At 38.2% G+C, this 22,629-nt stretch overlaps 1 protein-coding gene across 2 annotated transcripts in view; it reads left to right on the forward strand.

The window, feature by feature from the left end:
- The window catches only part of VPS8 (VPS8 subunit of CORVET complex), a 236,506-nt gene that overhangs the window by 88,468 nt on the left and 125,409 nt on the right, over positions 1 to 22,629 (forward strand). For both annotated transcript variants that reach the window (XM_054481040.1, XM_063662489.1), the window contains 5 exons: positions 85 to 136; positions 11,743 to 11,785; positions 13,217 to 13,289; positions 13,590 to 13,709; positions 18,492 to 18,563. In XM_054481040.1, the coding sequence (XP_054337015.1) occupies positions 85 to 136; positions 11,743 to 11,785; positions 13,217 to 13,289; positions 13,590 to 13,709; positions 18,492 to 18,563 (360 nt within the window). The remainder of the gene's footprint in view (positions 1 to 84; positions 137 to 11,742; positions 11,786 to 13,216; positions 13,290 to 13,589; positions 13,710 to 18,491; positions 18,564 to 22,629) is intronic.

Raw genomic sequence — 22,629 nt, forward strand, 5'->3', positions numbered from 1 at the left:
AATGGTGATGAATAGCATGAGATTCTTATTTTTTAAATAATATTTGAGATGATGAAGATTGTTTTCCTATTAATTTTAATGCAGAAACTTTTCAGAGTCATTGCTCCTCCTCTGAATGCAGGAAAAACGCTAACAGGTATTTATTTTCTAAGCCTTAATTTTTTGCTTTCCTGTATTTAAGGTATTATTTAAATGTCACAAAATTCGCCAATTATATGTGTGCAGTGTGAATGTTTGTAATCATGTACAGTCATGTAACACCACCATAATCAAGCTGTAGAAGGAGCCATAGCTTCTCATACTAAAAAGTTTCCTCCTTCCCCTTTGTACTTGATCCTTTCCCCACAGCCCTGCTCTGGGCAGTCACTGATCAACTTTCTGTCACTACACTTCATGTAAATGGAATTATGTACTATGTAATCTTTGGTGTTTTACTTCTTTCACTTAACGTGGATGAAGCATAATATTTTTGAGAGTCATCCATTTTGTTTTATGTATATTAATATTTTGTTCCCTTTTACCACTAAATGATAGTCCATGGATTGAATATACCATAAGCTGTTTAATCATTCACCACTTCATGGATATTTCAGTTGCTTTCAGTTTGGGATTACTATGAATAATATAATGCTGCTACAACATTTGTGGACAAGTTTTTTAAGTTTTTTGGTTTTTTTTTGTTTTTTTTTAGTTAAATTTTTTGAGATAATTGCATGCAGTTATATGAAATGGGACATAGAGATCCTATATAGTCTTTACATAGTTTCCCCAATGATAACATCTTGCAAAAATAAAGTACAATATCACAACTGGATATTCATATTGAATTCATATTAATAAAGTCAAGATATAGAAAACTTTCCTTCCCTCAAGTATCCCCCCTTGTTCTCTTACCCTCCATTCCTGACCCCTAGCTGTAAGTTTCTGTATGGACAAATGTGTTCATTTTCTTGGCCAAATACCTAAGTGTGGAATGGCTGGATTGTATGATAAATATATGTTTTACTTTCTAAGCTACTGCTATATGGTTTTTCCTAATGCTGTACCATTTCTCATCAACAATATTTGAGAGTTCCTGTTCCACATCCTTGCAAGCACTTGATACTGTCGGTGTTTTAAAATCTTCTTAAAACTTTAGCCATTCTAAGGAGTAAGTAATGGTATTTCATTGTGATTTTAATTTTTATTCTCTGATCATTAGTGATGTTAATCATTTTTTCATGTGCTTGTTTAGCCATTCACATATCTTTTGTGAATTCTCTGTTTAAATATTTAGCCCCCCTTTTTTTTTTAATTGGTGGAGATGACCTGGGGTTGTCTTCATATTATTGAATTGTTAAGAGTTCCCAAGCTGGCCGGGCGTGGTGGCTCATGCCTGTAATCCCAGCACTTTGGGAGGCCCAGGTGGGCAGATCACGAGGTCAGGAGTTCAAGACCATCCTGGCCAATATGGTGAAACCCTGTCTCTACCAAAATATAAAAATTAGCCGGCTGTGGTGGCGGGTGCCTGTAGTCCCAGCTACTCAGGAGGCTGAGGCAGAAGAATTGCTTGAACCTGGGAGGCAGAGGTTGCAGTGAGCCGAGATCATGCCACTTGCCACTGCACTCCAGCCTGGGCGACAGAGCAAGACTCTGTCTCATGAAGTTCATCTTATTAATTTTTTTTGTCATTAGGTTTTTGCTATTCTGTTTAAGAAATCTTGGTTCAATTCAGTGTCATAAATATTTTCTCCTGCATTTTCTTGTAGAAATTTAGTAGTTTTAACTCTTGTATTTAGGTCTATAATTCATTTTGAGTTAATTTTTATAAATGATGTAAGGTAAAGTTCAAGGATTTTTTTCCATACAGCTATCAGTTATTCCTGTAAGTCTTACCATTTATTGGTAAGATTATCTTATTTTCATTGAATTACCTTGACACCTTTATGAAAAGTCAAGTGACCATATAACTGTGGATGTGTTTCTGTGCTGTCTGTTCTGTTCTGTTGAGCTATATGTCTATCCTTGTCCAGTAATACACTGTCTTGCTTATTGTAATTTCATAGTAAGTCTCAAAATCACATATTTTAAGTCCTACAATGTTGTTTTTCTTTTTCAAAATTGGTTTATCTAGTCCAGGTTCTTTGCCTTTCTATATAAACGTTAAAATCAGCTCATCAGTTTTTTTAAAAAAGCTCATTTGATTTTCTTTGAGATTGCATTGATGCTATAGATTAATTGGGAGAGAGAATTGCTATCTTAACACTGTAGAATTTTCTAATGTATGAATGTGATATGTTTTTCTATTTTTATCTTTTTAAAATTAATTAATTTTATTTTAGAGATGGAGTCTCACTCTGTCAGTCAGGCTGGAGTACAGTGGTGTGATCATAGTTCATTGCAGCCTCAAACTTATGGGATCAAGTGATCCTCCTTCCTCAGCCTCCCAAGTAGCTGGGACTACAGGCCACCATGCCCTGCTGAATTAAAAAAAAAAATTCTTGCTATGTTGCCCAGGCTGGTCTCGAACTCCTGGCCTCAAGCAATCCTCCCACCTCAGCCTCCCAAGTAGCTGAGATTACAGGTGTGAGCCACTGTACCCAGCTTATTTTGGTCTTAAAGTCACTTTGCTTTCCCCTTTTCTGCATAAAAGGCAGCTGGGATTTTGATAAGGATTGCTTTGAATCTGTACATCAATTTTATTACTGTCTTAATATTACCAAATCTTTCAGTTCATGAACACAGCACATCTTTTCATTTTATTTAGGTCTTCATTAATTTTTTTCAATGATGTTTTGCAGTTTTTAATGTATAGGTCATATACTTCTTTTCCTCCTCCTCAGTATTTTATTCACCTTGATGCTGTTATAAATGAAATTGTTTCCTTAATTTTATTTTCAGGATTTGCTAGTGTGAAATAGATTGACTTTTGTATATTGACCTTGTATCCTACGTCCTTGCTGTATTCATTTATTAGTGCTAATTTTTAATTTCTTAGAACTTTTTAAGGAAAATATAGATTATGTCTTCTGGAAATAAAAATAATTATACTTTTTTCTTTCTAATCTAGATGCCTTTCTTTTTATTCCCTAATCGGGCTGGCTACACCCACTAATACAGTGTCGAACAGAAGTGGCAAGAATGGATGTCTTTTTGTTTTCCTGATATTAGGGGGAAAGCACTCAATATTTCATCATTAAATTTGATGTAGATGGTCTTACCCATTTGATGAAGTTTTCTTTACCCGGTTTGAGTGTTTCTAACATGAAAGACTGTTGAACTTTATCAGATGCTTTTTCTGCATCTATTAAGATTATCTTGTGGATTTTGTCCTTTATTTTATTGATATGATCTATTTAATTGATCCTGTACGTTAAGCCAACCTTGCATTCTTGGGATAAATCTCACTTGGTATATAATCTTTTAAATATGTTGCTGGATTCAGTTTGCTAGTATTTCTCAAGGATTTGTGTGTCTATATTCATAAGAGATATTGTTCTACAGTTTTGTTTTCTTTTGATATCTTGTTATCAAAAGAATACCTGTCTTGTTATGAGTGTATCTTGATATGTTTGCCTCATAGAATGAGTTGGGAAGTATACTCTCTTTTATTTTTTGGAAGAGTTTGTGAAGGATTAGTGTTAACTTTTTTAATGTTTGACAGAATTCAATGTGAAGCCATATGGGCCTGGGCTTTTCTTTATTGGAAGTTTTAAAATTATTAGTTGTTTTGCTCTGTTTTGTGCTGCTGTAACAGAATACCTAAGACTGGGTAATTTATAAAGAACACAAACTTATGTCTTACAATTCTGGTGCCTGAGAAGTCCAAAATCAAGGTGCTGGCACCTAGTGTCTCATGAAGGCCTTCTTGCTGTGTCCTCACATGGCAGAAGTTGGAAGGGCAAGTGGGAACAAACATTGTGTCCTCGCTTGGCAGAAGAGTGGAAAAAGAGTGAACCCAGTCCATCAAGCCCCTTTTTACTACAGCATTAATCCATTCATGAGGGTAGAACCCTCATGACTTAAACACCTCCCCAAAGGCCCCCAGCTCCCAACATTGTTGCATTGGGGATTAAGTTTTCAACACATGAATTTTGGGTGCCACATTCAGACCATAGCACTAGTTTAGTTTCTTTGTTTGTTGGAGTTTACTCAGATTATCTTTTTGAGTGTTTCAGTAGTTTTAGTAGTTTTTTAATTTCTAGACATTTGACCATTTAATCTGCATTATCTAATATGTAGGCATATAGTTGTTTATAGTATTCCTTCATAATTCCTTTTATTTCTGTAAGGTCAGTAGTGATGTCTCTTTCATTACTAATTTTTGTAATTTGACTCTTCTCTCTTTTTTTAGTCTGTCTAAAGGTTTGTCAGTTTTGTTGATCTTTTCACAGAACCAATTTTGATTTCATGCATTCAACTTTAGTCTATTTGCTTTCTTCAGTTCTTTGGGTCAGAAGCTCTTTAGGTAGAAGCTCAGCTCTTTTTTTTTTTTTTTTTTTGACAGAACAGGAAAATATTTTTAATTCTTTGGTTCAGGGCTCAATATCAATATATAAAAAGTAATAAAATCTGTGAGAAAGACTAACACCTTAATAGAAGAATAGACAACACTAAGGCAATTCACAAAAGAAACTTAGCCTGTAAACATTGAGAAGGTGTTCAACTTCATTAGTAATGTGAGAAATGCAAGTTAAAATGAAGAGGTTTTTTTTAACCAAACAAATTAATAAATATTTTTTAAAATCATACTTATTTCTTAAGGAAATGAACACTATCATAAACTGCTAGTGGGAGTAAAATTGGTTCAATCTTTCTATAGAGCAGTTTAGCACAATATATGTATCAGAAGCCTTAGAATTTTTCACACCCTTTGGAAGCTCAGCCCTTTAGGTAGAAGCTCATATTGTTGATTTGAGGTCTTTGTTTTTGTGTTTTTTTTAAAATTAAGTGTTTACAGCTACAAATATTCCTCTAAGCAATACGTTTTGGTATGTTGTCTTCATTTTCATTCATCCTAAAGTATTTTATAATTTCTTTTGTGATACTAGTGATTTAGAAGTGTGTTGTCTAATTTCCACCTATGTGTGAATTTCTCACATTTCCTTCTCATATTGATTCCTACTTTTTTTGTGGTCAGAAAATGTACTTTTTATGATTTCTATCTTTTAAGAATTTGTTGAGACTTATGACCTCACGTAAGGTCTGTTCTCTAGAATGTTCTATGTGCACTTGAGCATAGTAATGTGTTGAATGTCTTCTGTTGTTGGATAGAGTGTTACATAGATGTCTGTGTAGGGAAATTTAAACTTTCCCTCTGAAACTTTGAGTCTAAGTGTGTTGAAATGAATTAATAATCAATTAATGGGTAGAAAAAGGCATATACTTTTGCTAACATGCATAAACATGGGGTAATTGAAGGACCATGATTACTCAAAAACCCAATGAGGTGCAGATGCATCCTTTCTTAGGGGTAGAAGGGAGATGGGGAAATAGGCAGTTCTTTTAAGGGGTCGTAAATGATTATTAGGGGAATGAATGGACCTGGGAGACAGAAGTTAACTTGTAAAGGATCCTCTTTGGAATTTGAATGATCCAATAATATTTGGATCGTTGTTCAGAGGCGGACATTATCTTGTGAAAAAGCTTGTAGAGGTGCGATTGTATTCCTTAGGTTTCTTTTCCTCAGTAGATAAAGAGATTTCAGGAAAGGGATGGAAGGCAATTAATTGTGTTTTCTTTGGAGGGTCCGGTCTTAAGGTAGATCACATAATATCAGAGTAGAGTCTGTTAACTCAAAATATCTTTAACCTGTTAAAGTTATCTGAGACCTGTTAGCCCAGGTCTCAGTCTATTTAGAAAGTTTATCTTGCCAAGGTTAAGGATGCACCCGTGACACAGCCTCAGGGTCCTAACAACATGTGTCCAAGATGGGCAGCTTGCTTTTATACATTTTAGGAAGACATGAGACATCAATCAATATGTTTAAGATGTACATTGGTTCAGTCTGGTAAGGCAGGACAACTTGAAGTGAGGGCTTCCAGGTTAGAAGTAGGTAAGAGACAAAAGTTTGCATTCTTTTGAGTCCTTGATCAGCCTTCCACTGCATACACAATTTAGTCTGGCTCAGTGAATCTGCATTTTTACATAAACAGTAGGGCAGAGGAAGCAATTAGATATGCATTTGTCTCAGGTGAGCCTCAGAGAGATGACTTTGAGTTCTGTCTGTCCTTTGTCCACAAGGAGCGTGTAAATTGTGAGGGAGGTATGTAGCTTCTTTGTAGCTATCTTATTTAGGGATAGAATGGAATCAGGTTTGCCTGACATTAGTACCCAGCTTGACTTTTCTCTTTGGCTTAGTGATTTTGGGGTCCCAAGATTTATTTTCCTTTCACAAGTCTCTCCCAGCATATTCTGACTTTCAATGACCCTTAATTTAAAATAATCTGCACACCATGGTGCCATATTTTGGGGTGAAATTCTCTGGGCTTCTTTGTCTGTTAGGTCTAGTTTGCTTATAGTTTTGTTCAAGTCTTCTATTTGCTGTTCATCTTCTACTGATTGTTCTATCTGTTTTTGAAAGTGGGATATTGAAGTCTCCAAATATTGTTGAATTGTCCTTCTCTCACTTTAATCCTATCAGTTCCTGCTTCATTTTATGTTGGAATTTTCAGTTCTTTGGCAGGCAGTTTAGAATTCTGCTATAGCCTTCCCTTCCTGCTTGCACAGAGCTGCAAAGTCAGCCATGGGTTATAAATTAGGGCCTTTGAGAATTTCCCTGGGTATGTGCAAAGCCCTTTATATGCATACATCCTTTTAGCATTCCAGGAATATGTTAGAACTTTTCAAAAGCCCCTGCAGATCTCCCGTTCTCCAGTTTTTCCTTTTAAGGTTTTTGGTGCACCACTTATTAGTCCCAACTACTAACACTGTCTCAGCCCCGCTGTAATGTTGAACAATGGCACTGACTGTTTTCACAAATGTCCTGGGGATAGTGCTGTTCCCACAGAGTGAGTTCTGAGTTAGGGCAAAAAAAGATAAGCCCTGAAAATGGAACTTTTAAGTAAGCTGCCAGATAGGTCAAATAGTGACAATTCTCTGACAGTGGGGCATTTGAGGGGCTACAAGATTGACACAGGAATTTTCTCTCGGTCCTTTGCCGGACTTGCAGCAGGGGCACCCTGTCTACTTTGCCTGCTGTGCTCAGCCCCTTGTGGGAGGGAGCACATGAGCAAGCCAGTATGGGATCCAGCTGGCCACTCCGAGTGCTGACACAGGAGCAAGCTCCATGTGAGGCCCACGGTCTTGAGGGGAATGCAGCAGTATCCAGACAAGGGTGCCCATGACCCTGAAGCCCCAGATGGGGTGTTAGTGTGCTAATTAGCTCTTTCAGTTTTATCATCCACAGCCTGATGGACGGCAGCATGTTAGCAGCTCGTTCGGCCCCTGGCCCCATTGTGTGGGGTGGCTGCACTTTGCCAGCGAAGGCAAAAGGCCAGTGTAACAGCCTTTCTGGGTACCCACACTTGGTGGGTCCCCAGCTCTTGTTCAGCATCCAAGAAGAATGAGGATACACTGACAATTGAAGAGTGAGCAAGGTAGGGAGTTTTATTGAGTGATGAAATGGCTTTCTGCAGAGAGGGGATGCGGGGGTGGCCCCACTACCCGAAGGCGGGCATGTCCCCTCGATGTGGTGAGTCTGGGGCTACTGTGGGCTCAGAATAGGGGAGGGGCAGGCTGTAGCAGTATTGGAAAAGGCAACATTCGATTGGTTAAAAGGCATTATTCGGAAAGAATCAACTGGGAAAGGTTGTGCAAACAGAAACAGAAGTTCTCACTCTAGGTTGCAGGTTTCATCCAGACCAGTAATCTGGTCTTTCAGCCTTCAGGCTGCTTTTTGTCTTGAAGGTGGGGTTTCATGAGGGACCCGCCCCTATCTGCCTAGGCATTTGGCTGCCTCCTGTCGCTATCAAACCCACTGTGTTCCACTTGTTTTCACAGCTGCCCAAGTTGTAAGGCAATATTGGTTTTCAAAACTACAGTAGAGCTGGAGAAAGGGAGATGGCAATAAATAAAGTTAAAACTCTAAAATTGACTGGTCTTCCTGAGATTCAGGCATTTTTCTGAATAAACATTCCTCAGATTATGGCAAATTTTTAGTTAATTTCAAGAGTTCTGAAAAAGCCAATTTGACGGTTTTTACCGGTGTTTGTATTGCTTTTATGGAGGAGATTTTTGCAGGTCCTTACTCCACCATTTCTGAGGTCTGTTTCTTTGGGTTTTGATTGTGTTCTGTTTGGTCTTTTTTCCTCTCTGTTTTTCACCTTGGATGATTTCTATTGCTCTTCCTTCAGATTCATTTGCTCTTAACTCCTTCATGTCAATTCAACTGTTAAATCTGCTCAGTGATTTTTTACTTTCAACAGTTACATTTTTCGGTCTAATTTCCATTTAGTTCTTGTTTCTGTTTTCTCTGCTGCAACTCTTCATTTATCTGTTGAAATTTTCATGCAATGAAACCATTTCCTTTGCTTAAGGATAATTATAATAGTGCTTTAAAATCTTTGCGTGTTCTCACATTTTGTTCATCTCAGGATTGGACTTCATTCACTTTTAAGAAGAGTATGTTTTATTTTCTTGGTTTTTCATGCTGGATAATTTTGGGCTGTATCTGGATATTATGAATGTTACATTGTGTGGAGAGTATGGGTTCTCCAGTGAGTATTATTCTCCATTGTTCTATCAGGTATTTTTCACCACTGAGTATCGTTTTCCATTGTTTTATCAGATAATTTTCTTGGTGGGCTTGAATTGCAAACCCTCTCTCTGTGCAGCTCCAGTCTCTCCTCAGGTCATTTCTGGATGGCTGATGTGCTTTGATTCTGATCCACACTCATGGCTCAGCGGTCAGACAGTGATGAGGGTAGACAGAGTTTGGGGATCCTTCCTCTTTCTCTTTTCTTTGCAAGATTCTCCTAATTTTTATTTTTTATTTTTATTTTTTATTTATTTATTTATTTTTTTTGAGACGGAGTCTCACTCTTTCACCCAGGCCAGACTGCAGTGGCGCTATCTCAGCTCCCTGCAAGCTCCGCCCCCTGGGTTCACGCCATTCTCCTGCCTCAGCCTCCCGGCAAGATTCTCCTAATTTTTAAACTGTTTATGTTTCTTAACTTCACGTTTCCCTTGCCAGAAAGATTGTTGCTTTTTCCATGATGGCCTCCAGCTCTGCTGTGCTTGCCACACAGACAGCACTTAGACCCAGGCCAAAAGCCACAGAGGTGATAATTTACTGGTACAGCTAACTCCCTATCTTCGCTTCTCCAAGTGAAGGAACTCTCCACCAGAGCCCATGTGCTTCTCTCCTCACTCCAAAACCTTCAGAGAGGAAGCTGCATTCTTGATCCTGGTTTTTTGTCTTTGACTAAGCTGCTTTGAGTCTTTTTCCTGCATGGTGGTTTAGTAAATGGATCCACTCCAGATGTGGCAGACAATTTGGGGATCTCCTCTTTGATTCTTTACCTTTTGGGATTCCCCAACTCCCTTCCATATTCATGGTTCTCTGACCTCACTTTTCTGATCCCCCCCGTGCCAGGAAGGTTAGGGGCCTTACCATGCCTCCCTATGTGTGCAGTTCAGAGTATGCTTACGTCAGGGACAGGCCAGAAGGAAGAACAGTGTGGCTGCCTGTCTCTCCTCCCCCAAATGAGGCTGAAGTCCTCACCAGTTCATGCTTCTGCTCACTCCTCAGTAACTCTTTGGTATCTTCAGGTAGTTACTTTCTGTATGATGTCCAGGTTTTATAATTTTTTACTATAAGGGTGGGGGTGAGGGAGTCATTTTATAGTCTTAACTCCCCGTACCTAATAGTAGCCCTGAACCTAATCTTTTTGAGGCAAAGTTGAAAATTGCCTTTCACATCTCTGTCTACCAGAAATGAAGGTGGAGAATTAAAACGTCTGAATGGAATTGATGATCTTTTATAATGAAAAGTTGTCTAAAAGAAGATATTGGGAAGAGAAGGCTTGTAGAAAATTAAGTACTATGTCAGTTCATTTCAGCATACAATTTGCTAATTACCTACGTATGTGCCAGACACTATACTCGATGGTAGAAATACAGAAATGTCAGACTCTGCTCATAAGAAGCTCACAGTAGTGAAATAATGGAGATGGGTAGGTTAAACAAATAACGTTTAGCTCTCTCTAGGAATATCATGAGCTAGATATATTCTACCTGAGATTTCCATCAAGAAAGGTGTGTAAATCAAAAAATGTCTGAGACAAGTCTCAATCAATTTAGAGGCTTATTTTACCAAGGTTGAGGACACACTGGAAGAAAGAGACACAGGCTACAGTAGGATCTTCCGCCTGTGCTTTTTCCACAGAGGGTTTTGAGAACTTCAGTGTTTAAAGGGTAGAGAGTGGGCAAGAGGGAAAAGAGGAACAGTTAATTATGCATTTGTCTCATGCTCAGTGAATCTGCATTTTACCGAAGGTAAAGTAAACATAGAATAGAGGAAGAAGTCAAATATGCATTTGTCTTGGGATGGGCTGAGGAATAATTTATAGTCTTATCTTTGTCCAGTGCCTGTGAAGATCAGCTATTAATTTACATTGTCAGGGTGAGGGAGGCCAGCTGGGGAGACATGGCCTTCTATCTTGCAGCAATCTGTTTAGGAACCAAAGGGAGCCAGGATTTTTGTTTGCTTGTTTTTGTTTTTGTTTTTGTTTTTTACATGACTCAGTTCCGAAGCTTAACTTTTCCTTTTGGCATAGCGAGTTTGGGGTCCTGAGACTTTATTTTTCTTTTACTCGTGTTTATCTAGTTAGCCAATAAACATTAAGTTGTTATGCCATGCAGGTGATGATCACCATGTATCATACTAGTTGATGTGAATCAAATAACATTTGGAACGGAAGCAAAATGTAGTTATTCATACATTTGGAGCAATTCAAGTTTACATGCACTAACAACATTACAGATTTTGAGTATTTGTGAAAGATTACTGATAAAGACATACACTTGCTTGCATTATGTCCAGTATTCATATACCAAAAATAGAAACTCCAGCTCTTCATTATTGCCAACCACAGATTCCCATCATCTGCGTGCTGTGGGTGTTCCCAGTCACTTCACCCTGTTGACGCTCCTGCTCCATTCTGTGTTGCCCTTGACCCCTTGGCTTCAAACTTTGTCGTATTATCTTTCTGATTTCTTTAGTCAAAGAACAGGCTCATATCACAAGATGGCAGAATCTTACATTTTTTATGTAACTTAGAATAGAAAGGGCCCTAAAGATCATTTAGTTTAGTTCTGTTACTTTAAACATTTGGGAACAATGGCCTTTTCAGCCCTAGAGTACTGTGGGTGGTGAAAGTCCATATTACAAAAAAGAAGACAGTATGGTTATGCCTTAACACTAATTAATTGGTTCTGATGTACAGTTCATCAACTCATTGCCTGCCCTACACCTTCCCTTGGTCACAAGTTAGTTAGGCCAACAATACATAGATCTCTACCCTCAGATCTATTCCTTCTACATCTATCTTAGAATAGCTTATATTGCTATTGTGTCTGTGACAAGAATCTAATGGAAACTTAAAAACCAATCAAGTGGTCTTATCTCAACTTCCTGTTATCTGGGAATATATTTACCTCACCTTAAATGCCAAGTTTTATTTTTTTGTTTCTACATAAAGATTATTTTTCTGAAAAGGTTTTGAGAGAAAATTGCTGAAGATATGTCTCTTTCTATTTTAGATGAACAAGTTGTTATGGGCAATAAGCTTCTTGTATATATTAGGTAAGATTGTTTTATTTATTCATCTGCATGTATGTTCTTTCTATATTTTTCCTATATTTTTAGAGATACTATGATCTTATCTGTATAGTACTTTTCATTTTGCACAATTCTTTTATGTAGAGCAGTGGTTCTCAACCATGGATAATTTTGTCTCCTACTCCCTGGAGATGTTTGGCAACATCTAGAGACATTTTTGGTTGTTATAACTGGGGCTAGAGAAGGGATGCTACTGGTGTCTAGTGGGCAGAGGCCAAGGATGCTGCTAAGCATCATACAATGCACAGAGTAGTCCCCACAACACAGAATTATCTGGCCCGAAATATCAGTAGGGCTGAGGTTGAGAAACCTTGGTGTTGAAACCCGGGTTTTTTATGTTTACTAGTGACAACTATGTGGGATGTGTATTGTTTCTATATATGAGGGCAAGAGGCTTGTTCAAATCATGAAAAAGTTAGTAACAGAGGTAAAACTAGAATGTTTATCTCCTGACTCCTGGAGCAGGGTTCATTCCTGTAGACTATGCCAGCTTGGAATTGAGCCCTGGTAGAACTTTTAGGTAGATGGCTGTTTGGCAGGAAGGTGGCAGAACCTAGCAGAACATCATTTTAGTTCATATCTAATGTCAGAGTTAACTTTGAAACCTGTTTCACACTTGTTACATTGATTCTTTAGCATGAAAGAAATACGCATTTACTTAGTGCTTTATCATCTGTACTTTAAACTCTTCAGGATATGCTGGTGTCCAGTTGTCTCCAGTCTAACACTGAAAATTGTAGTTCAAAAAGGTTTAAAATTTGCTCCCTCCCTTCCCCCAAAAAAATAGAAAAAAGGTAGACATGTTCAGATGACATTTGTAGTAATTCAGCTCACAAGGCAAGTCTTTAGCCATGAAGAAGGTTTGATTTGGAGGTAAAACTGTAGGGTGAATTTCTCTTCAGATTCTAATTCTCCCTGGTTTGTCCTGTTGCAGACATTTCCCAGACATTTAGCCTAGCTCTGTCCCCATCTTTAATACCATTCTTAGAGCCCCTGGTTTAACAGTATCTGAGAACGCCAGGCTTTTAACAGGTTAATCATAGTATAATGGTGCCATTAGGCACCATCTTTCTAAACGCTGGGTATGAGGCCTTTAGAAGTCTGTCCTCATTCCTTCTTGCCCCTTTAATAGAGCATTGGTTTTTCTTAGGAAACATACGAAGAAACGAAAGCTCCCACTCAGTCACAGGATGCATTACCTCACCTCCATATCTGTTGCCCACATTTTCTAAACCGAGTGTCATCTTGACCTGCTTTGGAACTTGACCTAACTGACAAAAGCTGAGCCTACTTACAAGTTGAACTAGTATCTCAAGTTTGAGAAACAATGTGTTACTCGCTTGAAAGTTATCCCCTTTACAAGTCACCAGATCCGTTCTCATTCTTTTCTTCTAGCTGTTGTCTGGCAGGTCGTGCCTATCCCCTTGGTGACATCCCTGAAGATCTTGTTCCCTTGGTTAAAAACCAGGTTGGTACTATTTTTATAGCCTTTTGACTGTTCTCCGTTTCTTGTTAAGATGCACTGAAGACAAATTGCAGTTGAGGCTTACCGTGGGTCAGGAGCAATCACCTGTTACAGGAGAGCGCTTACACACTGTTACTAAAGTCAATAATTAGAGCTGAGAGAGAATTTAAGAGAGAACTTAAAATACAGTAGCAATTTAAACTGAATTCAGCCTGCCTTTATTTTATCCAAATGAGAATCACTGCTTCAGCAAGATACTTTGTCAGGTGAGAAAATAATCAACATTTTTTCCCCAACTTGCAGGTTTTTGAATTTCTAATTCGCCTGCATTCAGCAGAGGCTTCTCCTGAGGAAGAAATCTATCCTTACATTCGGACTTTGCTACATTTTGACACAAGAGAATTTCTTAATGTATTGGCACTGGTAAGAGATAGTATTATTTTAAGGTGTTTTCAAAGAAGACAGAGCAATAATTTTTTGGCGGGGTGCAGTGGCTCACCCCTGTAATCCCAACACTTTGGCCGAGGCGGGCAGATCATCTGAGGTCAGGAGTTCCAGACCAGCCTGGTCAACATGGCAAAACCCCATCTCTACTAAAAATACAAAACTTAGCCAGGCATCGTGGCAGGTGCCTGTAATCCCAGCTACTTGGGAGGCTGAGGCAAGAGAATTGCTTGAACCTGGGAGCTGGAGGGCGCAGTGAGCTGAGATTGTGCCATTGCATTCCAGCCTGGGCTACAGAGAGAGACTCTGTCTCAAAAAAAGAAAAAAGACAAAGCAGTATTTTTTAATAGAAAAATCATAATTCTTATGCAGGTACAGTTTTTATGCACTAGCAGTAAGTCAGGGTTTCAAATGTTTAATTTTGTTGTGCTACCCATTTTTTTCTCTAGTTCCTTGCCTTCCTCCCTTCCCCTCTTCCTCCCTCCCTCCTTCTATCCCTCCCTCCTTTCCTCCCTCTCTCCTTCTCTCTCTTTCTCCCTCTCTCTCTAACACACACTCATCAAAAAGTTAAGGAGAACTGAGTTAGATGTGGTGCATCTTTGATTTCATAAATTATATTGCCTGGCATACAAAATATGGAAGGGAGATGCTAAAGGAGATGTGGTGGTGATGATAGTAAAAACAGCTGGAGTTGAAATGGAACATGGAAGCTTTTTGCTGAAAAAACACCCTTATACATGTTCAATTAGAGATGAACATGTACGATTTGGGTGAGCCAGGTTGTCTGTGCAAATGTCCCTGGGGAGTAATTAGATAAAACATAATGTATCTTCTGAATTAAATGGTATTGTAGTTGTTTTTTGAAAAGCTTTTGATATTATGGAAAATGCTTGTAGTGTTTAGCGAAAGCAGCAGGCACACGAATATGCAAAACACACTTATACACAGTATTTGGAGAAAAAAAGGCAGGACGGAAATACACCTAAATATTAATAGTGATTAACTCTGTGAGATGAAGCAAATTTCCCTAATAAGCATATACCACTTTTATAAATTGAATTATATAAATATAATAAACTATTAAATTATTTTTAAAAGATAAGTACTCATGAGAAGGTTTTTATCATTTGAATTGGTTTAATTTGAAAATCTGACATCAGAAGTAGTAACTTTAATTGCATAGAAAGGAGAGAGGGAGAAACTTAGAAGTCAGATCTAGTTGGTTTAGGAAATTTTAAATGTCCAGAGGGGAACATAAGGGTAGTTGCTGACTGGCACATAGGAAAAAAAGAAACAGGAAGTGATGGGGGAAGAGGTTTAGAAACAGTATTAGAGAAAACAAAGAACTTAATGTAATTTTTATTTCTTTAAGGGCTGTGGTAGCACCGAAACACATTTGGAATTATGCTGATGTCTGAATTATGACACTGGGATTTATAGTAAGGCTGCAAAACAGTCTCTGATTTGGTCGACAAATATTTGAGTGCATGGTATATCCCATGTATTATCCTCATTAGGGGATGCAGCCTTGGCCAACAAGATATAAACTGCTTTTGTGGAGGAAGAGGATCCAGACTTGTAGATAAATAATTATAGCACAGTGCAATAGGGGAAGTACAGGATGCTATAGGAACACTTAATGAGGGGCACCTGCTGGAGCATTAGGGAATGTTTCTTAGATAAAATGGGGTCTACACTGAGTCTCAAAACATGCATAGAAGTTAGTCAGGGGAAGGGTAGGAAAAAATATTGTAGGCAGAGGGCTGAATATGTAAAAAGGCCTGGAAATGAGACAGAGCAATGAGTATTCAAGTAATTGAAAAAAATTCAATACAGCTGCATCTTTTAAGTATAAGGAGAAGTGCAGAGAGAAACAAATCCAGAGAGGTAGGCAGATACCGAGTCTTGCAACCTGCAATAAAAAATTTGGACTTCCTTCTTTTCTTCCTTCCTTCCTTCCTTCCTTCCTTCCCTCCTTCCTTCCTTCCTTCCCTCCTTCCTTCCTTCCTTCCTTCCTTCCCTCCTTCCTTCCTTCCTTCCCTCCTTCCCTCCTTCCTTCATTTTTGAGACGGAGCTTTGCTCTTGTCTCCCAGGCTGCAGTGCAATGGCACGATCTTGGCTCACTGCAACCTCCGCCTCCTGGGTTCAAGTAATTTTCCTGCCTCAGCCTCCCCAGTAGCCAGGATTATAGCACGCATCACCACACCTGGCTAATTTTTGCACCATGTTGGCCAAGCTGGTCTCGAACTCCTGACCTCAGGTGATCTGCCCACCTTGGCCTCCCAAAGTGGTGGGATTACAGGCGTAAGCCACCACACCTGGCCAAAATTTGGACTTTATACTACAGCAGTTGGTAGCAATTGAAGCCTTTTAGGAAGAAAAATATATTAGTTTTATACTTTAAAAAGATTCCCTTTGACTCTTGTGTCTTAGTCTGTTTGAGCTGCTATAACAAAATGCATAGATTGGGTGGCTCATAAACAACAGAAATGTATTTCTCACAGTTCCAGAGTCTGGGAAGTCCAAGATCAAGGTGCTGGCAGATTCTGTTGGTTTAGGCACACCTCTGAGAGGCTTACCTCCTAATACCATCACATTGGTGATTAGGTTCTCAACATGAATTTGGGGGCATACAAATGGATTGAAATGAGGTAAGATGGGGGCAGGGAGATCCGTTAGTAAATTTTGTAGTAATCTAAATAGAAGATAATGGTAGCTTAAATTTGGGCAGTGGCAGTGGGGATACCAAGATGTGAAAGGATTTGAAAGATATTTTAAGAGGCAAATCAGCCTCATAAAGAAGAAGAATCTGTGATGGAGGCCACATGTAGCCCCAAAGCTGGAAATATTTACTGTCTGGCTCTTTACAGAGAATGTTGACCCGTGGATTAGGAGGTAGCTTACTATCATTGTTTTACAGAAACCCCATAGTAATTTTTGAAGTACTACAGAAATAATTTTTTATGTCCAAATTCACAGATGACTTACAACTTGGGTTTTAGGTCTACCTTTGTACTTCAGAAACTGTAATTCTCCATTAGGACATCTTTGCATATTATTCCTCTAGTAAACATCCATAATTAGAAGCATTTTTGTGGGATGATAATGGTCTAACAATGTGCCATTTTGGTGGCAGATGTTAACTACCACCAAAATAGTCATTAAGCATATCATAATATTCACACTGTGGTATATCACCACTTAATTATGTTCACAGAATCAAACTATCAATATCTGTTTCAAAGGAGTGACTACATGCTGCCAAAAGGAAAATAGTGAAGGAAATTCTTTTTTACTTGCTGTCACTGCCGTAGTTTTTAAATGCATGTGTTAATTCTCCATGGTTTTGTGTTTTAGTTGAATAGCACTTATATTAGTGGATGGTACCTTCCCTTTGTACCTGCAGAGTGTCATCTCACTTTAGCAGGCAGGGATGGGTGTCTATGTATGTGTGTGTTTGTTGTTCTCATGAATGCGAAGATAGAACTGAGAGAGACTTTGTAGTCCGTCTTCCTATCTTCAGTCAGGGTCATATTCAACCCACACATACATCAGAATAACTTCTATTTGAGCCTTCCACAGTAAGTGTTCCTACAGTCTCCTTGATAACTCGTTTCAGCATTTCCCAGCTACCTGGCAGTAAAGCAGACTAGTTGAAAAAAAAAGTTGAGAATATTTTGTTTTTCTGTGCATCAAACAGAAGAAGGAAGGGAAGGACATGCTAATAAGAGAACAGCATGAACAAAGGTACTTTGGAGAAACTGGGGGAAATTCAGGCCCATTTAAAGAACAGTAACTACTCTTGTTTGAACAGGACTATGATGTAGTGTTGAAAGTTCATGGCTGTGAAATTCCTTTTTATTTTTAGTCTACTGGGACAATGCGTAGTTCATTTTCTTGTTTCAAGGAAATGGCAATAAATTAGTGCTATGTGGATTTAAACATTTCTCAGAATCAAATGAATTAAGTGAAAACCATAGGAACAATCTTTAAGTCTTTCATCATTCTTATTGTTTAGTAAAAATTTTCATTTCCATTTTTTAATAGTGGACATAATCTCAATTTCTTCATATATACTATATGTACTAGGTTTTTTGTGACATGCTGTTACGTATACTGACAAACAGAATCTGGTATTGTAATTTATTTTGATGCATGTTATGTTCAAAGTATTTTGGCTGTGCTTGATCAGTTACATAAATAAAAGTTGCTATAGTTGGCAGTGTTTTGAGAATAGTAAGTAGGCTTGAGAATTTAAAAATTTTTTTTACCATAATTATTTTTAAAAATGCCTATCTTTGGACATCATTTTTCTTAATTGTCATGGAAATTGTGAAAGTTATTTTTATGACAGTTAATAAAATGTGTCTTAGTTATTTCCAAATAACATAGATTGAATGATGGCTGAACATGTAGTATTTTATCCTTCTGTTCTCAAACCTTTGCTCCCAAATTACCTCTTTTCATTAGTGTTTATCGCTCTCTTTTTTTTTCCTTATGGACTTTGTCTTCCTTCCTTTCTCAAATTCTTATTGTGATTTTTTTTTAAGTCTCAGAATACTGTGCAATATTAAATGCCATAGCTTTCTACCTGACTCACTAAAAATAACGTCACGTAAGGTGTATAAGATAAAACCTAATGAGGAATAGTTACCTTATTTGGGAAATTACTTGGATTTTATTAACAAGAATTTAATAACTTGTTTTCTTCTACAATGTGCAAATAATAATTACTTTAAAAAATTTATTTCTCCCTTTTAGACTTTTGAAGACTTTAAAAATGACAAGCAAGCTGTGGAATATCAACAGCGAATTGTGGATATTTTGTTGAAAGTAAGTATTCAAAGAATACATGTCTTTATATTGATATTTATATTAAGATAGTTGAGCTATTTTATAGCAGGTTATAAAGTAATCTTGTTAAGTGGTTTCTTGGAATCATATCTTAAAATTTTATTGTGGTGTCTTTGTCCTCAAGAGCTGAATTAAGTACTAATTATTTATTTTAAAAAAATTTTAGTGTATGTTGGCTTTAGACTGGGGACCGGAATAGAGAGCACTACTGTGAGAAAGGCATATGGTGATAATTGCTATATTAGTATGATTACGTGTAATAATAGAGACTAACTTCAGAGTGCTTTGAGAAAACAATTAATGTGAAGAATCTTCCTGTGTCTCATGCCAACTTCACTTTGTTGCTAAGGCAGTGCCGTATTCTCTCATGGCACTGAGATGCTGGATGACACTTAAGAATGATTTGAGGCACACAGAAATGATCATCCCAGTATAAATCTAATTAGATTCAGGAGAAAGCTGTTTTGAGATTGATGCTGTTGCTAATGAAGAATGCAGGGAAAGGGTCTTTGCTTTTCCATCTGCATGACTTCAGGCAGGCCAGTTTCCTCTTGTAGTTGAAAGCTTAGAGTTTTTATTTTTGTTCATTTGGCTGTAAAGTAGAGGTTTCTTTCTTTTGTCAAATTATTTTGGACAAGACACCAGAATTAAAGTGTTTTCTAGTTGTGCATAACATCAGTATGCTGCATTTATAATAGTTCTGTATGTTTATATACATTATTTCTTTTGAGCTATCAATTAATATTAATTTAACCTTGCAAGACAGGCAGTGATGATTATGAAAATAGGATTGCTGACCTGTCAGATGATGCCAGCTTGATTGAGTTGGCTAGTGGAGAATTTTCACCTAGATTTATTCCCAGTCTTGTCCTCCTTTAATTTGTGACCTTGCCTCTCTTCTACCTAATACTCTTCCTTGGCTTCCTACTGGTCATTTGGAATTAAGTTCTGCTGTGAGTGAGAGAAAAATCAAAATAACAATGGTTTAATTGTGATGGGAATTAATTTTTCTCATAGAAGTCTGGAAGTAGGCAACCTGGTTTAGTAGAGTGACTTCATAAACTCTGGGACGCAGATTCCTTCTGTCTTAGTATTACACTTAGTATGTGATTTCCGTCTTTCCATCCAAAATGGCTGCTCAGGCTCCTGCTATTACCTCTGCATTCCAGCCAGCCTGAATGTAGAAAGAGATGAAGAAGATGTTCCCTCTCCTTAAGGAAACTTCTTAAAAGCTGTGTAATACAATTCTGCTTACACCATATAAGGCCCCTTAGTTGGTGGGGGAGATGGAGAAACATAGTCTGTATTCTTGTAACCATGTGCTTAGCTAAACATGAGGAGTTCTGTTTTTCTTTTTTTTCTTTTTTTTTTTTGAGACTGAGTCTTGCTCTGTTGCCCAGGCTAGAGTGCAGTGGCACGATCTCAGCTCACTACTCCTGGGTTCAAGCGATTCTCCTGCCTCAGCCTCCAGAGTAGCTGGGATTAGAGGCACCTGCCACCACACCCAGCTAATTTTTGTATTTTTAGTAAAGATGGGGTTTTCACCATGTTGGCCAGGCTAGTCTTGAACTTCTGACCTCAGGTAATCCGCCCGCCTCAGCCTCCCAAAGTGCCGGGATTACAGGTGTGAGGTACTGCACCCAGCCTTGAGAAGTTCTGTTTCTAAGTTAGGAGGGAAGACGAGATGTTGGAGCATAAGTAGTAGTTTCTGCCATACTCGTCTAAACTGTTGAACATCCAAGATCCCTCTATATTTTCTGGTCCTGAATAGGTGTCTATAACTGGTCCCTTCTCTCATCCACTTCGTCATCCTGCCCCACACACCTTGTATTAGGACCCTCAACCATATTAAATTATTAGAATTCACTAGACTCTCTCTGTGGTGTATTCATAGTTTATGTTCTTTGCAAGGGTTTTCTTTCAGCCTGTTATGCCTTTTCCTTTCCTTTCACGGACTGGCAAGTTCCTAATCATTTTCCAAGACTTAACTGAAATACCTTCTATGAGAAACTGTTTTGAATGCTCTCCCACACATCTAGGTTGAGTAGTTGCTCCTTGTCTGTGCTCAGGCAACACTTTATGCTTCAGTTAGCACACTGTAGTGTCCTGTTTACATATTTTATCTGTCTTATCTAGACTTGAGCTTCCTGAAGGTAGAGACGGTGAGGATTATTCTAATTATTATTATTATTACTGTTTTGGTCATTGTTTTAGCATGCCTAGAACAGATCCAGCACAATGCCTGTAACTCAGTAGATGTCAGATAAATGTAAGTTGGCTACATTGTAATTTAAGTTTAAAACTATACTAAGTTGGAAGAGTGAGCCAAATGAAGAGAAAGCTCCATAAGTATTTGACTATTTCTGTTGGTGACTTGCCATTCTTGTATGTTGTCTTGATAGTGTTTACCTTGGGTCAATGAAGAATGAGATTTTGAGATTATTTTTTCATTTCTAGCGCTAGAGATGTGCTAATTGGTTAAAGTGTACTTGTGAGGGAGCCGGTGAGAGGAAGAGTATAGGCAGTGACCAGAGAACAGGCCAGTGGATGTTATCATGTGTGCTGAATGGCTGCAGACAGAGAGGAAACATCTATTAATTTGTGACTTTTTACATTGCCCAGAAAATTTGTAAGCATGGTCTCTGAAATAGGCTAAAGAGAAGAAATGGAAAGGAAATGGCCTTTCGTAGGGTAATAACCAATTAGACACTCGCTGAGTTGATGAGGGAATTCTCATATATATATATAAGAATATATCTATATATGAGATAGAGTTTTTATAACTTGAAATACCCACATATTCTAATAATGAGTTTGCACTTGACAAGTGATGATTACTGGACTAAAAGCAGAAAGGGCGAAAGAAAGGGATGCGAGAAGAAGTAGGTCAAAAGCGAGGGAATGTTCTATAATGGGAGAAACCTGGTACTTTATCTTTGAATGGAAGATGGAAGGAGGGAAATTGGAACTTTATCTTTGAATGGAGGATGGAAGGAGGGAACTTGGAACTTTTCAATAGATGTGTGAGGGTACTATACCCTGATTTGTTGTAGAGTTGCCCCCATGAATTCAGCTCGCCCAAAACAGCATATGGTCTTCCCTCCCACACTTCTGCATTCTCTCTGTTAATGGCATCATTATCCCACCTGCCAATCAGGCTCAAAATATGTCCTTTTTCATTGCTCCTTTAACCACATTTCCACACATAGGAATACTTGTCCTGTCCCCCCTCTCTCTGCCTCTTTCCATTTTCATGATCACTGCCCTACTTAAGAGCCCTTTGGTCTCTCCCTTAGACTCCTGCAGTCACTTGTATCTTGCTCTCCCTGCCTTCTGTTTCTTTCTTCTGTTAATTTTATCCCATGTACTGCTGACAGGATAATTTTCCTAAGCACAGTACTGGTCATGATCAACTCCGCTGGCGGAACACGTTTAGTAGCTCCCCAGTTTTCTGTAGAATACATTCCAGATTCCTTAGGATGACATTTGAGACCTCATCTTCCCTTTTCATCTGTTGTTTCCCTCTTCCTGCATGCTGCTTCATTCTAATAAATATTGTTGTTCCCCTAACAAATGTGTTTTTCTGTGTCCATGATTTTGCTCTCACTCTTCTCTTTGCCAAGTTTGCTTTCTCTGTTGACATTTCCCCTTGTCAAAATTTCTGCACGGGCTTTAAAACTTAGCTTAAAAGCTATCCTTCTCATTTCTTTTCCAATTCCCTCTCTAACCAGTTGAATTAAATTTTTCCACTGTGCTTCTGTAATCATTTGTGCCTTTATAATAGCAGTCATTATATTATGCCTTTTATTTAAGATGTGTCTGTCTTTTCCTTCTTGTTCCTAATTTTCTTAAAGACACTTATAGCATCTTACACATAGTGAGTACTTAGGAAATGAGAGCTGAGTTAAAGCCAGAGGAATGACTATGATTTGATAACTGTGTGTGTTGTTAAAAGCCTGTTATACAAAACCATGTCTTCAAGGAACTGCTTGATAGAAGGCGGAAGCCGTTCACTTCATTGGTCTGTGTGATAGCTGACTTCTCT

This window comes from Pongo pygmaeus, chromosome 2, assembly GCF_028885625.2.
Source record: "Pongo pygmaeus isolate AG05252 chromosome 2, NHGRI_mPonPyg2-v2.0_pri, whole genome shotgun sequence".
Lineage (NCBI taxonomy): Eukaryota > Metazoa > Chordata > Mammalia > Primates > Hominidae > Pongo > Pongo pygmaeus.